This window comes from Anopheles darlingi, chromosome 3 (genome assembly GCF_943734745.1).
Source record: "Anopheles darlingi chromosome 3, idAnoDarlMG_H_01, whole genome shotgun sequence".
In the NCBI taxonomy this organism is placed as follows: domain Eukaryota; kingdom Metazoa; phylum Arthropoda; class Insecta; order Diptera; family Culicidae; genus Anopheles; species Anopheles darlingi.
This window is the reverse complement of record NC_064875.1, coordinates 64,262,042-64,277,041: the sequence shown is the minus strand read 5'-3', so window position 1 is coordinate 64,277,041 and position 15,000 is coordinate 64,262,042. Positions and strand designations below refer to the sequence as shown.

The window sequence follows — 15,000 nt, the reverse complement described above, 5'->3', positions numbered from 1 at the left end:
TCTGCCGATGCAGCGCGTCTCGAGCAAGGCACGCAACAAGACAAATGCCCTCAGCGATGACTATACAGCCGGTTACTCTCCATTCGTGATGCGCGATGTAGACTCACGGTCGGCCGTACTACGTGGATCGTCTAATTTGAAACAACGGATGGCCAACTACGAGTACGATAACAAACGGCGCGGTTATCGGAAGTGAAAAGGTGCCACGATCCTCCCAACCACCGTAGAATCATCCTTTTTCTTGTTGTACTTCTTCTGTTCCAACAAAACTGAAAATAAACCCATTTACACCACTCAACACCTGGTATAGTGAATGTAGCAGAGAGGATTCCAGAGTAATTTAAACGGAATTAAGTTTTATTAACAAAATTAAGTAAATTGTGAAACGACTGATCAGATTTATTAAGCCGGTGCCAGACGAAGCGTATAACTAGTTACCGCATCGTGTGTCACGAGCTTTTCAAATTCTATCTGGCAACACGGTAAATTGTTGGTAAACACGGGAAGAGGAAAAAATCCGAACGCGTTCGCGTTTTATCAAAAAATCGAATAAAATGACTCGCCACGCTAGAAATTGTACCGCCGGGGCCGTTTATACGTACCACGAGAAGAAAAAGGATGCGGCAAACTCCGGGTTCGGCACCACATCCCGGCGTATCGGTAAGGATTCCGTGAAAAGCTTCGACTGCTGCTCGTTGTCGCTTCAGCCGTGCCGGAATCCTGTTATCACGTAGGTTTCTCGTTCGCGTCCTGCCCTTATGGCTTAACATTATTTGGTGATTTTTTACAGCAAAGATGGTTATCTGTTCGACAAGGAAGCCATCCTGACGTACATCGTATCGAAGAAGAGCGAGTACAACCGTAAGATGAAGGAGTACGAGAAGCAGATGAAGGCAGACGAAGAGGAACAAGCGGCCCTGGCGAACGCAGAGCATCAGAAAAAGCTGGACAAATTCATTTCCACTGAGAAGAACATCGTCACCAACAAGACTACCCTCGGAGCAACGGCAGATCAACAGCCAAGCACCAGCGGAGCGATCTCGAACGTATCGCTCGGTAAGCGCAAGGAGCTACCCAGCTTCTGGGTACCTTCCCAGACCCCGTCCGCGAAGGTGGCCCGGATTGAGAAACCAGACAGCAAGATCTACTGCCCGGTTTCGAGCAAACCGCTGAAGGCAAAGGATTTGATCGCCGTGAAGTTTACTCTGGTGAAGGATCCCGCGGATAAGAAATCTCTGATAGCGAAGGAAAACCGATACATGTGCGCGGTAACGCACGACATTCTTAGCAATGCCGTCCCTTGCGCCGTTCTTAAACCGACGTAAGTCATGAAGAAGGAGTGAAGGAAATATTTCATTTTCTATTTAAACGATTAACGCGGCACCGTTTTAGTGGAGATGTCGTCACGATTGAGTGCATCGAAAAAATCATCAAAAAGGACATGATTCACCCGCTCACAAACGAAAAACTCTCAGAATCGGACATCATACCGCTTCAACGGGTAAGAAAAGAGGAGCAGACACTTCGAAATGGACGGTTTATTTTAATCAATTAACTCTACTTTCCTTCTTTTGCTAGGGCGGAACCGGATTCGCGACGACAAATGAGCAACTAGAGGCTAAGGAACAGAAACCGTGTCTGCAAGTTTAAGCTAGATTCTTCGATTAAAAATAATTGTGCTAATAAAAACAACAACCTCAATTGAAAATTAAACTAACTTTGACACAATTTTCAAAATGGTATCATCTGCTCTCAACCTCAACCTATTTAGAGTACTCCATCTCCATCGAAGCATGTGTTCCCTGTAGCGATAATCGCTTGTATCTCGCACAGGGAGCAATGAGCGATGACCGGCGGGGATTATCTAACCCCTTGCCTTGTCCGATGCACGTGCCAAGGCTATTTGCTGCATCAGGCCAGCGGTCATTGGCAGTTCTAATGGTTGGTAATGGTCATCGTTAACGGGAATGTATGTACGGAATACACAATAAGGATAGTCCTGGTAACTCGCATTGCTGTCGAGCAACCTGGATTACGCGACCTTCGCTTATGGCCTCGATTGATAGGTCAAAACCTACGTTTTATCATGTAGCATTTTAAAGAGGTCCCGTCACTCTCTCGCTATTTAATAAATTTGCGTTGCTCGAGGAACTATCTAATCAATATTTTCCAGTTGCAGCCACTTAGTGCGTAATCGGATCACATTTATGCGTGTGAGAGAGGGCGAACCCAGTCGCGGTGGCCTCTAGGAGGGCGGCTGACCGTGAATTGGGCGGTGGTGGAGCTTGTGACCTTCGGCGATAGTTAGCGTTACAAGTGCCCGACCGCGACAACACGCGAGGTGCGGCGAGGCCCGACGACCGCCGTTACTCTCGAGATCGCGCACTAGTGGTAGTAGTAACGAAGCCTATGTACGAGACCTGTTAGCTGCTGGTTAGTGCACTGTGTGTTCCTCCAGTTAGTATCGCATCATTGCGACGATTGCAATTGGCAAACCGCAACTGCATCTAGCACTATGCACGATGCATCCATTATTGCGAGCGACTCAAATGTAATATTCTTTTATGGAACTTCCTCCTTCAACCGAACAACAGAACAAAGTGTCCATTCACAAAGGTCTTGCGCTTACGTGCCATAAGTCCTATTGCTTTATCCTCATTGTGCGTGGTTCGCGCGCAGGTTTGCCGCCAACAAGATCCTGCTCTGCGCGTGAGATACAGGTTTCTGGCTAGAACGATAAAAAGCCGCTGCTAGTTGATCGTAACTATTATGTGCCTGCCATTCCCCTACACACACACACAGCGAACGGCGAATGGCGCGTGCGGGTTTGTTGTTTGATGAATGCCCTTTTCCGCCATCGACGATCGCCAGCAGCAGCAGCAATAGCGTCAACTAGTAATGGTCGTCATCGTCGTGGCGATGATTAGACGTGATCGCGACCGCCTCCTCCCTACTGCTGGTCAAAACCACTACCCATGCGTGTGTACTTGTGCCTTGTGATTGCAGGTCTGTACTGGTGTATGCACTGGCGAGTCGTATGATGCAATTCGTCAATATGCGAGACTGCCCCGGCTGCTGCTGCTGCTGTAGCCAGCGGCCCCTTCCACTCCGATGGGAAACAATAGTGATGCGTCGGTGAAAACCGATGCACGTATAGTGTGTGTGCTCATGAACTTAACCCCTTAACCGGAGAAAAAAGTAAAACGGCCGTCCGACCCCGACCCTCCCTTCTACTTTACCAGCAGCCAGTAGGTTAAACACGACACCGGCCGACCGTGGACCGTGAACTTGAAACCGTGTATCGCGTACATTCCGCAGGGCGTCAGCATACCGGCGTCACCGTTGTCGCCGTCGCCGTCGTCGTCGGTGCTTGAGGCAGTCGCAATGTCTTGCGAGCCACAGCACGCGGTGGAGAAGATCGTACGACGCGAGTTTGTTGGAATATATTTGTTCCCATGCTGCTGCTGCTGCTGCTGCTGTTGCTGCTGCTAGTGATAAGCATCTAGAGAGAGAGTGAATCGTGCAAATTGTTGCATCCAGAGTGATGCAGTGCCCGCTACTATTGATTCGTCGCAGGGAAAATGGTGGAAATGCTTTGCGCGGAAACGAGTTTCCCGGTACTGCAAATAGTGTTCAGGCGATCAGCTACTGTGCTATTGTGGCAACGTTGTGCAGGTGGTAAGCTACAGTGCAATGTGTGACGTTTGTAGTTGAATAGTGCTTTGAATGTAGAGTGGATTAGCAACATTTGGAGTGATTCGAGATCAAGGGCTTTTTCCTGAAATAGTTACCATCAAACGGGCATCCCGGATAAACCCGGTGCCCTCAATGCAGCCCATCATACACTCGCAAACACACGCGCGAAGTCGTGTTTGGTGTTTGTCACGATAAGCTGATTACACAACGCGACGCGACCCTGGAGGGTCGTTCCTGCATCCGTCTCGGTCACAATAAAATAGTGCAACGAATAGTGCGACGTTGCGTCGTTTTGCGCAACCCTCGGAAGTGCCCCCCGAGTACCGGAGTGCGTTCGTAGTTCTTCGCAGAAAAGGGTAAGTCTGAGCGAATACCGGGGGTGAAATGTAGTTACACCAGCCCCACATATTGCTCTGTAGTGTGCCATATTTCGTCGTCGCCACGAATTGCGCCACTTGCGAATGAATAGCACTTCTTCCCGCTGGATTCCCCTATTAAGTCATACATGTGGGCGCTCAATTGCCCTTTTTCAGCAGGAGATGAGGTGAGGAACTAGAATAATTAACCCGCCCCTTGTTTACCCACCAATCGCGAGTTTATAGGATGTAATCGACGGTGCAACGTTAAGCGGTGTGTTAGCGAGAGGGTAATTAATTATGATTTCATTTATACTATTCCACCAAAGCGCTGGCCATCTTGTTGGTTTATCTGCGGTATAATAGCGGGATGGGATTCAAATAAAACGGATCTTCTCTTCAACAACAGCTTGACTATGCAAGATGCAGCACATCCTCCTTAGTATGGATGCAGTTGACGTATATTGGAGAATGTCGCAAGTGAAGTGCATTAATCACTTTCCGTGAATCATTTTCCTCGTGCTGCCCTCTCCCTATACCCTCCCTACTATGATGCCACGATAGTGCCACGTTCGTCGTTCTGTGAAGCATTGCCGGCACTAGCAACACCAATACTAACGCGAACGGTCGTGGTCTAGAGTAGTCTATGTAGCCCCCGCGGTAAAGCTTACATCCACAGGGACTAGCCTACCCGGTTATTACACAATCGTGCCCACAAACAGCGAATCAAAACAATTAGTAGACTCCCTCCTCCCGGTGGTTGGTTGATGGAGCTTACCGCACACATGGTACCTCCCTGCTGGCGAGAGAGAGCGCGCGCGCGCGTGTGTTCGGGGATTTCAATATTCGCCGCGCAAAAAGATGTTCGCGTGCAGCGTATTATCAGTGCACTCAGGTCCAAGGACGCCACTGTTGTTGCACTCCTCTAATTCCTTCGCAACGTCTCTCTCTCTCTCTCTGTCGCTCACAAACCGTAGCTGTGTGCATGACGAGAATGTCTCACAGGTGACCCAGGTTGATGGAGGCGCCTGGAACGCGACGAAACTAGTAGTAGCTCCACCGGTAACCGGATCGTAAACGAGTTACGTGCGTTACCGGTACACCACCGTAGCAGCAGTGGCAGCACACAAAACCTCCCTCCCTCCCGGTATGATCGTTTGACTGATTGTGAGCTCAAAGGGGTCGTCTCTCGGGGGAGAAGAAGATTCTAAGGCAGTGTGTCACTGTAGCGGGTTTTCGCGTGACCGATCGCTTTGTTTACAATCAGCAGCAGCATCATTCGAGTGGACATTACGATGAGCAAAACCCAACGTACAGACACACACACACACACACACACACACGTGGAGAGGTTTTACTACTATTTCCGGTGATCGCCATTACGTGACCTTGCAGTACAGTGCATGTGACGTAGCGCATTAGAGCGAACGCACGTCGTCGATACCGACGCATATCCATTCGTTGCTGTTTAAGGTGTTATTATGATACAGTTCCAGAGCAGCTCTTTATTCAGAAAAGTATTGCCAGTTACGGGAGTACGATAGAAATGAGTACGCCAGGCCATTTGAAGTAATCGAACGGTTCCGTAATCAATATTTGCCCTCCACCGTTTCCCACTCCTACAGTATAAGGTGACTTGGATGATTGTCATTCCCGCACTATCGCATTCCCCGGGTGGAACGTTGCCACAGTAACGCGTTATGTGGTCGCACGCGCCGACTTCACTACTTCTGGATTGCTGTTTACCTTCCAGTGAGCGAGCTGCACACTGACACAGGCTGGGGCAGGCTTATCAACTGCAACACTACCTGGAGGTCGAATGCAGGAAAATGCCCGTTGTTGTTCGTATTTCTTTTCCAATATGCTTATCAGACAGGGAGAGGGGGTAGAGAGCGCCTACTGGAATGGCTTATCAGGGAGGAAAAACAATCCACTGGGCAGCCGGATCGTTGTGAATAAGCAGCATCATTATAATAAGTTTTTAATTAAAAGTTTTTCCTGTCCTGCCTTTGGCAGAGAATAGAGAAGCGATTGATAAACAGAAGAGCTAAAGAACGCGGTTAAAGAGCTAAAGCGCTATAGGCATGGATACAACATCAAGTTGCATCACAACACCTGAAATGGAGTTCCATTTTCACAAAGGGTGCCGATTCGCGGCGTCACATATTTGTCTGCATGCCAGTCCTGCCTGTCGCCGGAAAATGCAATCGTCCTATTACTGAACAACACCTGATCCGATGCTTTGGCGGGAAAAAGAAAGCTGACTCTGCAATAGGGAGTAACGAGCGTGTAACACTACCACCTGTTGAGCAGCCAATTATTCGTGTAACGTTTGGATTCGTCTGCAAAAGCGAAAAGCAAACTGCATCGTCCTTCATTATCGTCTCGCTTCTTCCGTCGCCCACTCACTGCACTGCATCCCAACCCCGAGCTGGATTTGTCGGCATGAATAGAAGCGAAGAAAATATGAAAGAGAAGCTCATCTCCATGCTCTCGATGTCGTAATCACTTTTTCTTCGAGTCCTTCTCCCTTTCTCTTTGCACACACACAAACACACACACACCGGTTAGCGGGTCGAGAGGAAAACAAATAAATTTACATCCTCGAGTGGAGCGGAAAATGTGGAAAGTTAAAGGGAAATCTTTTGTGTGTGGGGGGCCACTCACTGGGAAGTAACCTCGATTTCGGGCCGCTGGAGCCGTAGTGTTTCCGAAGCCATGCTCTGCTCGTGAAGGGTAGTATGAGCCCGCAGCGGAACCGAACCTGTTGATGCTGAGTGAGGACACTGATCGGTTGGTCCTTTTCCTTCTTTTTGCAATGAAGGTCTTTGGGATGCGATTGAGCAATCCATCCAGGAGTCTGCTATTGACTGTCGAGGAGGGGAGAGGAGAGAGGATAGCCAGTGGCAGTGATACCGATTTCTCGGCACGAGCCGAACCGAACAGCTGGACCAGCCAGGTAAAGGCATCTGCGATGGACAGATATTTGACAAGCCACACAATGGCGCGTCTGTGATTAAAGGGACGACGACGACGAGGACAACGAGGGATCGAACGTTGTTCGGGAACGAAACGGAAAAGCAGAAAAAGTCTTTATGATTTTTTTTTCCGTTCCAAATAGAGCAACGACTATCGTGTCTTCGTTGGTTGCAAAGACATTCAATTCCTTTCTCAGATAATTGAAATCGAAGTCCGATCCGATTCGAGACGAGCACCACCAACCGCTAATTAACGCTTCTCTCAAGGCGGAAACTCGACACCAACCGAACGTTATCGGATGTTATTAACCTTCTCGGTTCGTCACCGTTCCGCATGACTTCTGCCGTTTGACTACCGATTGGCGTCATCTTCCTCGACGCCTCGTCATTTGGTCATTGATTCGGCTTCGAAAGCGGGAATCTTCTCGAGCACCGTGGCGATCTCGGTGAATAAGATATGCACATTACAATCGAAAGGCATAGCATCCCTCGTTGTGCAGCACATCGGACAATTCAGTCAGACAGTGGCCAACTCCTCCCTCCGCGGGGGGCGGTGTAACGACCGGTGAAGCCGATTTCCATCGGATTAGCATCGTGGTGGTCAGGCATACCAAATCCATAAAACATCAGACATCCCTTCAATCCTCTAGAAGCTCACACATACACACGGCGTTACGGTGATGCTGCGGTAGCGGCGCTGGCCGATGAATCGACAATTGGAGTTGTTTGTCCGGTTGGCGTGATTCGGGAACGGGCGTCGATGGGTTCGGAGGTAATTTTAATTCCAAAATAATGGTCACATCATACGCATTCGGTGGACGTGGCGGTGACCAGCACCAGGTCAGACCGTGTTTGATGTTCAAAGAAGATCTGCTGAAGCGCCACTGCAATTGGTGATTGTTGTTTGCAACAAATAAATCAGTTTGCTTACGCTTAATCCCTGAATCCTGTCCAGGAGGAGTTGGGGGCACAGGAATTGTTGGAATCAAAACGTGTGTAGCGGCAAGTAGCAAGGTTCACGGCCATCAATGATATTATTATAATAGTAAAATCCGTGATTTGGTTTCTAAGTTGTGACACTAAATATTCTACCTCCTTGTAAATACATTTATTCCCCTGTAATGCTCTACCGTAACAAGACGTATCTGCAACAGAGATAAATATTTGCACTGCATGCTGTTGCTCCAGAAAACTTCCCTTCCCGTCCCTCACCGGATCCGATCCAACCGGGCCAGCTGTCATATGCAAAGTCATCCTCATCTCGTCATTCTTCGCTTTCGCATAGCGATTCGAATTCCTAGCATCGGTCTGGTCCTTTGAATCGTCGGCAGTTGACGTATTGATGAGGAGTAGCGAAGTTGGAGAAGGAAGGGGCGAAGGCTTCTCCGAGGGACCGAGCTTATTACATCACAACGGCGTCCGCATCCGCACCAGGCAACCCAATCCAGGTTGTCGCGCCGTTCGTCGTCGTTGTCATTCGTCGGTAAAACAGTCAGCTTGATCCGGTTTGGTGTGTGGCCAGTTATGTAACAGGTACTGCGGGTGAATCATTAACAATAACTGGCTGCGGAAGCGAGAAGCTGCTGAGCTCGCTAGCCCTGCTGTCCCCATATGCCCTGTTGCTGATGATTTATTGGCTATTCAATCGCATGTTGAGGTCATTTTGAATTAACAAAAAATGCAGCAAAACGATTAGCGATTGCTACCAAAGGGTACCATTTTGTAGATAGTTTCGGCAACGCTGGTTATCCCTTTTGCTCCGCAGCTTGAAAGCAACGCAGCAAGCCACGGGGTCTCAATTGATGCCGCCCGTGCTCTGGTTGGCTGTTGCATAAAGTGTTTGAACGAGGGAAAGGGATTCATTGCTTCGTTCCGATGGTCCTGTGCGCAACAGTAAGTTACAGTTTGTATGCTCGATGTGGCAGGTACAAGGTACACCAAGCCTAGCTTTTGCTTAATATGTCCATTAGCATGATAGCTGAAGACAGATTATACTTTTTTTTGACATCACTAATTAAGCTTCTAAGTAGACATTAAACGTATCTTTATCTGAATCTACCTCTCGCAAAGTAATGCAACAATCCGTACCAAACTGTTCCGTAAGGACATTCGAATCGTCACCGCAAATCGCTGGGCAGGGCTCCAGTTGTTGCTCCAGAGTCCCGGCCCCCGGGGTTTGGGGGGTGAGTGGTGTCCCGAATGGTACCGAAACCAACGAACCAGGGAACCGAGTCGTGTTCGTGTTGCACCTTCGGCCCCGTATAAAAGTGCCCGTCAATGGCCGCCCATTCGTTCACTCGTTCGGTTGCGGTTCTCGGCTCTAGGTATCGGGGTCGGGTGGTCGGGCCACGGCGTCCTTACGGCGTTTCTGCGTGCTGGATGTTCGAAGGAGCAACATCCTACTTTGTGGTCGCTTCCGTCCGTCCGTGTGTGTGATATTGGAGGCATCGGTTCGTTGCTCGTTCATAGTTGAAGTCTCCCGTCCGTTCGTTGGCGCAATCGGCACCGCCTTCCGGGATACAAAGGATATACACTGGCGACTGGTAGTGGTGATAGTGATTTCACCGGTGCACAGGGTACACGGTACTGTCTGTCCACGGTACGGTCTCGGTGAGACCCGAGTCGGGATTCCTGGTGGCTGGTGGTGGCCTGAAGTGAGAATCATTGATTTTTCCACCATTTTCCTGCTTTAACTTCGCGCGGGTGGTACTAGCTCGGTGCTTGACCTCGACATCTCGACCGAGGCTCGCGGGAATGGCCAGTGTGCGTGTGGTTCGTGACGATTGCATAATCTAATTAGGAAGGGGCCACGGCGGCCAATCCGGACATCGGCACTTTGCGCCGACTTTTCGCAAAGTGATTATCGCAATCTGTTGTTTGTGTGTGTGTGTGTGTGTGTGTGTTTGCTCTGTTGCCCTCCTGACGATTCCTTGTGGCCAAAGGATCAGCATGAGGTGTGTGTGTGTGTGCTGTCGGGAGCGTGCTGTGATCTGTCGTAGCTAAGCTTCGTTCGCGCATCGCGAGCTCTCGTTCCCGTTCCCGCTTGCCGCTTGCTACGTCCGCATCCTCGGCCCCCGGGGGACAAAATGGTTGCCCGGAACTTTACCCTGCAAGACATGCCGTACAACCGTGCCCTGCAGGTACAACCGGACGAGGAGCGCGAGTTCCTAACGCTGGACGAACTGAAACCACACCAGCTGACCGAGCTCGGTGTGGCGGTATCGTCGGTCGCGATGCCGTCGGTCAACAGCCAACATCCAACGGCACAGCCGCAACACCGGGTGCCCGGACCGAACACGGCGGATACGGCACCGAACCATCCGGTCATTGCGACCGCGGGCGGGCTGATGCAGAACTATCATCATCATCATAACGTTTTCTATGAGCTCGGAGCAACGCACTCACCGGCTGCCAAGTAAATAATCAATCCATTTGACCTTCCCCGTCCCTTCCCCGAATTCCGTGTCCGTTCCGTGTTCTGCTTGCTCTCCGGTGTTGTTGTTTCCCATGTTTGGTGTTTGGTGTCCGCAAGCAGGACTGTTGCGCATTCCTAGGCTAGGATTTTCCAGTGAATTCCGTGGCATCGCGTAGAATGATCGGTGTTGTTGCTGCTCGTTGCCATCACGTTTCAATTGTTATAAGATCATCAGTTCATATGCATCGCAGTGTTAGTAGCTGATCGCTTATACAATCATTAAGAGTGGCATTGTTTGATTTACGGCTTTTCGGTGACAAAACTAATCGTTGGCTGATTTGATCAGAGTTCCCCCCTAGTATCATCGGTAGCTTCGAGTGTAAATGTGGAAACGCTTCGTACAGCGGACGTCGTACTAGCATCTGTAGCCTAATGAACAAGGTTCTCTCCATCTCCGTTGCCTTCACCCTTCCAGCTCAACGGCAGCAGTCCCGACTGATCATATGACGGGACCGGATGCCTCGCTCCTGGTCGATCCTTCGCTGGCCGGTACCACCATGTCGGCGGTGACCAACCTGAGCGCCCTGTCGGCGGCTGCTGCTGCTGCGGCGGCAGCGGCCGCGGCAGCAACAGGCAGTGGCAACCATCACCATCATCACCATCTACATGCGGACAATCCGGCCGGCCACCAGCACCACAACAACAGCCACCATCATCAAACCACCGGCAGCAGTGGCGGTGGCGGTGGCGGTGGTGGCGGTGGTTCACGCAAGCGAAAGTTCTCCTTCAAGTAAGTTCTCGACCACCTTTCAGCGCGATATGGCCTTTGCGATAAGGCCAAGAAAAGGGGGAAGGGGGGAAATCATACGAATGCGGCCGACTTTGAAATGCCAACGCCAAAGAGGAAACTGTTAGCAAACTACGTCAAAAGACGTTTTGCGAGGTGCGAAGTTTGCTGCATAGCAGTGAACAGAACCCAGTCCAATGCCAGTTTCGTTTGATGTGAATCACGCCGGGAAAACCGGAATCTTGAGAAGAATCCTTTCTTTCCTGGCCAGGGCAGTTTGCCTTGATTTGCCCTTCTTGGTTGCGAGCGTAGAACACCGTATGAAGCCCGTATTGCGCAATCCCTCAGCAGCTCAGGAGCTCTACGTGTTCTACGAACTCCCGGGGAACCCTTGATGTAGCATGCCCCCCCCCCAGGCTCGCCCAGCATTCTTTAGCGCTGGCAAATGGGTGGTGAGAAGTTAATTTAATAATTATGTAAAATCCTATCGCCAGGGTTGGTGCCCGCAAAACCTCATCTCGGTTTGATGGCTTTTCGTAGCGGAGTGTTTTTTTTTGCTTTTGTTTTTGGGCAACTTGCTGGCAAAACTTGGCCTCCGTTGGCCGGAAGCCAACGAAGGTGTACTACTGCTGCTGCTGCTACTGCCACTGTTGCCGCTGCTGCTGCGATGGGGCCACCGTTTTCGCGCCCGCTGACGTAATGCCGCTGATGTTGAGAGGCTACGCGATAAACGTCGACAGTTGTAGGGATTCGGGAAAGAGCGCGCGAGTCGTCGCGCGATCTGTTTTGTGTCCTTGCCAGCCCGAGGCGCAGAGAGGTGTTTCCACGCCGCTTCCAGTGCTTACGATTTATGGCGGATTGGGATGGCTTGGGTTGGCCTTGGCTAAATTGAACCGTGTGTACGATGGGTACAATGTTTGGTACTCGAAATACATGCTCGCAGTGCTGCTTTGCGTACGTTTGCCGATTGTGATTGGGCGGTGCTTGAGCGGTGTAAGATTTTCCTCAAAGCGATCGCAAAACATGTGATCGGTTAATCATCTTGGGTCCGTTTGAAGCTCGATTTGCTATCACGTGGAGTGTTAGCGGCTTTGAATTGATTTCATAATTTTGTCACACAGTGAAGACTCCGTAAAACGGGAAATAAATTTCCGCGATATTTTATTTTTAACATGCATGCTAAATGGATCACGCGAAAATAGCATTCCAGGGCTACATGCAAATGAGCGCGTGTCGTTATTGTTATTCCTCGTACCGGTGGTGTTGTAATTTTAAGACGGAAGTTCATTTATTGCGTCTCAAAGTCGCGGCTATCTGTTGTTTTGTGCATTTCGCTGATCCTTTATACCTTATGTTTTGAGGAGGAACTGCTCCCCATGTAAATGTTTAATTGATGAATTGAATAGCGGAATGGCTCTACTAATGAAACTAAAAGATTCGAGGTATTGTGTTTTTACAAAACCTTTTTTATAAACCTTTTTTGATGGCTTTTTTTTTTGTTTTCTTGTACCTATTGGTTTGTGTCTCATGTTTTAAAAACCTGAAAAAGAAGCTGATGATATTACCCGCCATGCTAAAGTCTTTTGAACAAAACGATTTCACTTTGAAGTAGATAGTATAGTAGGCCTATTAGTCCACATTAAAGGCTTCCTTTGGTTTCGTGGAAAAGGAATTTCAAAATCTCGGAATCGAAACGGAAATGCATGTACTTACATTTTTGCATTACATTTCCTAAAATTTACCTTTCTCTTTTTACGCGATAAGATTGAAAATAATAGACCCCTTTCTGTTCCCCGTTGTAGTTCCCATTTCAGTGATACCAGCGACGTCGAGGATGATACCTGCGATGATTCCAAATCCGTCCGAACGGCGGACGAGAGCAAAAAGTAAAGAAAACGCAACCGAAGCAGCAGCGCAAACTCTCACAGCTCTAATCTTATGAATTGTAATTCCTATTCCCCTTTCCATCCCGTGCAGACAGAACCACAGCGAGATCGAGAAGCGGCGGCGCGATAAAATGAACACCTACATAACGGAACTGTCCGCCATGATACCGATGTGCCACGCGATGTCACGAAAACTCGACAAGCTAACCGTGCTACGGATGGCGGTACAGCATCTGAAGACGATCCGCGGTGCAGTCCACTCGTACACCGAGGGTCACTACAAACCCGCCTTCCTGTCCGACCAGGAGCTCAAAATGTTGATACTCCAGGCAGCCGAAGGATTCCTGTTTGTGGTGGGATGCGATCGGGGCCGAATCCTGTACGTGTCCGAGTCCGTCTCGCATGTGCTCAACTACTCCCAGGGTGATCTGCTCGGCCAGAGCTGGTTCGACATTCTGCACCCGAAGGACGTGGCCAAGGTAAAGGAGCAGCTATCCTCCTCCGATCTGAGCCCCCGGGAACGGTTAATTGATGCCAAAAGTAAGTCCGGGTTCACGCTGGGATGAGTGTGAATGGCCCCTATTACTGATTAGCTTCTGGTGCTCCTTTGCCCTAGCAATGCTTCCGGTGAAAACGGATGTGCCGCAGGGTGTGACGCGGCTCTGTCCCGGTGCTCGGCGTTCCTTTTTCTGTCGCATGAAGTGTAAGGCGAACGTACAGATCAAGGAGGAAGCGGATGCGACCAGCAGTACCACCAACAGTGCAACCGTCTGCCATCGACGCAAGAAACAGGTGAATTCGGGTGAGTATGTGTCCTGGTGCTCCGATATCGGTTTCGGCAAAAGCAACTCAATGCATTATCCGCTTACAGATAAAAAGTACTCGGTAATACAGTGCACGGGGTACCTGAAATCGTGGGCACCGGCCAAGATCGGGCTGGAGGAGAACGAAACGGACGGTGAAGGGGACTCGTGCAACCTGAGCTGTTTGGTGGCCATCGGTCGGATACAACCGAACCTACATCAACCACCCCAACACGGTACAGCGATGCAACGGCCAAGTGATGCTGGAACCGGTAACGGATCGAACGGTGGTGGTCCACCAACGAACGGCGGAGGAGGAGGAGGTCCCAACAGTAATGGTGGCAATACCGGGAGCGCTGCTGGTGGTGGCGGTGGTGGTGGTGGTGCTGGTGGAAGTAATGGCACTGCTGGCAAATCCGCGGTTAGCCGGAACAGCATACCGAACCTGCGGAATGTGCAGTTTATCTCCCGCCATGCCATGGATGGTAAGTTCCTGTTCGTCGATCAACGGGCGACGCTCGTACTGGGCTTCCTGCCACAGGAACTGCTCGGTACGAGCATGTATGAGTACTATCACCACGAGGACATACCGGCACTGGCCGAATCACACAAGGCCGCCCTCCAAGGGACGCAATGCGTCACGACCTCCGTCTATCGGTTGCGCACGAAAGAGTCCGGCTTCGTGAGGCTCCAGAGTGAGTGGAAATCGTTTCGCAATCCCTGGACCAAGGACATCGAGTATCTGATAGCGAAGAACAATGTGATTTTGTCCGAGCTGCTGCTCGGGGGTGATGTTAATGCGAATCGCAACGGAAGCGCATACGGTGTGGGAAGTGATGGTTTGGGTGACGGAACCGGTGATGGAACTGGTGTCAGTGGTTCCACCGGACAACCGAATGTGGGTTACGAGTTCTTCAATCATTGTAAGTACACTGGCCAACGTGGTTCTAATGGAATATCGGAAAGCTTTATTCTCTCGATTGTCTCTCCTGTTAGCCAATGGACGTGAGATACAGCGAATGATCAATTCGCACGTGGAAGCGAGTAAGATTGGACGACAGATAGCGGAGCAGGTGTTG

The 15,000-nt window shown here is 50.1% G+C and overlaps 3 protein-coding genes across 5 annotated transcripts in view; all 3 read left to right on the top strand.

Moving 5' to 3' along the window:
* Positions 1–315, top strand: part of LOC125954465 (RNA-binding protein NOB1) — a 1,474-nt gene extending 1,159 nt beyond the window's left edge. The window contains exon 1 of the mRNA XM_049684833.1: positions 1–315. This exon is cut by the window's left edge and continues 1,159 nt beyond it. Coding sequence (XP_049540790.1) covers positions 1–196 — 196 coding nt within the window. The 3' untranslated portion in view covers positions 197–315.
* Positions 1–15,000, top strand: part of LOC125954422 (uncharacterized) — a 169,173-nt gene that overhangs the window by 153,247 nt on the left and 926 nt on the right. The window contains exons 1-8 of one of the 3 annotated variants that reach the window (XM_049684764.1): positions 2,535–2,551; positions 3,246–4,052; positions 10,921–11,235; positions 13,035–13,118; positions 13,210–13,658; positions 13,735–13,920; positions 13,990–14,844; positions 14,918–15,000. The exon at positions 14,918–15,000 is cut by the window's right edge and continues 34 nt beyond it. In XM_049684764.1, the coding sequence (XP_049540721.1) occupies positions 10,949–11,235; positions 13,035–13,118; positions 13,210–13,658; positions 13,735–13,920; positions 13,990–14,844; positions 14,918–15,000 (1,944 nt within the window). In that variant the 5' untranslated portion in view covers positions 2,535–2,551; positions 3,246–4,052; positions 10,921–10,948. Of the gene's footprint in view, positions 1–2,534; positions 2,552–3,245; positions 4,053–5,425; positions 10,446–10,920; positions 11,236–13,034; positions 13,119–13,209; positions 13,659–13,734; positions 13,921–13,989; positions 14,845–14,917 lie in introns of those variants that run through there. The other 2 variants (XM_049684765.1, XM_049684763.1) reach the window with 2 other exon arrangements.
* LOC125954494 (nitric oxide synthase-interacting protein homolog) lies at positions 487–1,804 on the top strand. Its single transcript, XM_049684873.1, has 4 exons — positions 487–730; positions 791–1,321; positions 1,393–1,501; positions 1,579–1,804. The coding sequence occupies exons 1-4, from the start codon at positions 555–557 to the stop codon at positions 1,648–1,650; spliced, it is 888 nt and encodes a 295-aa protein (XP_049540830.1). The 5' UTR covers positions 487–554; the 3' UTR covers positions 1,651–1,804.

What these genes read in the sequence shown, in the direction of transcription:
- LOC125954494 (XM_049684873.1), top strand. Translation starts at nt 555, where the DNA reads ATGACTCGCCACGCTAGAAATTGTACCGCCGGGGCCGTTTATACGTAC. An exon ending in TGCCGGAATCCTGTTATCAC is followed by an intron (nt 731 to 790) that starts GTAGGTTTCTCG and finishes GATTTTTTACAG; the next exon opens with CAAAGATGGTTATCTGTTCG. An exon ending in ACATCATACCGCTTCAACGG is followed by an intron (nt 1,502 to 1,578) that starts GTAAGAAAAGAG and finishes TTCTTTTGCTAG; the next exon opens with GGCGGAACCGGATTCGCGAC.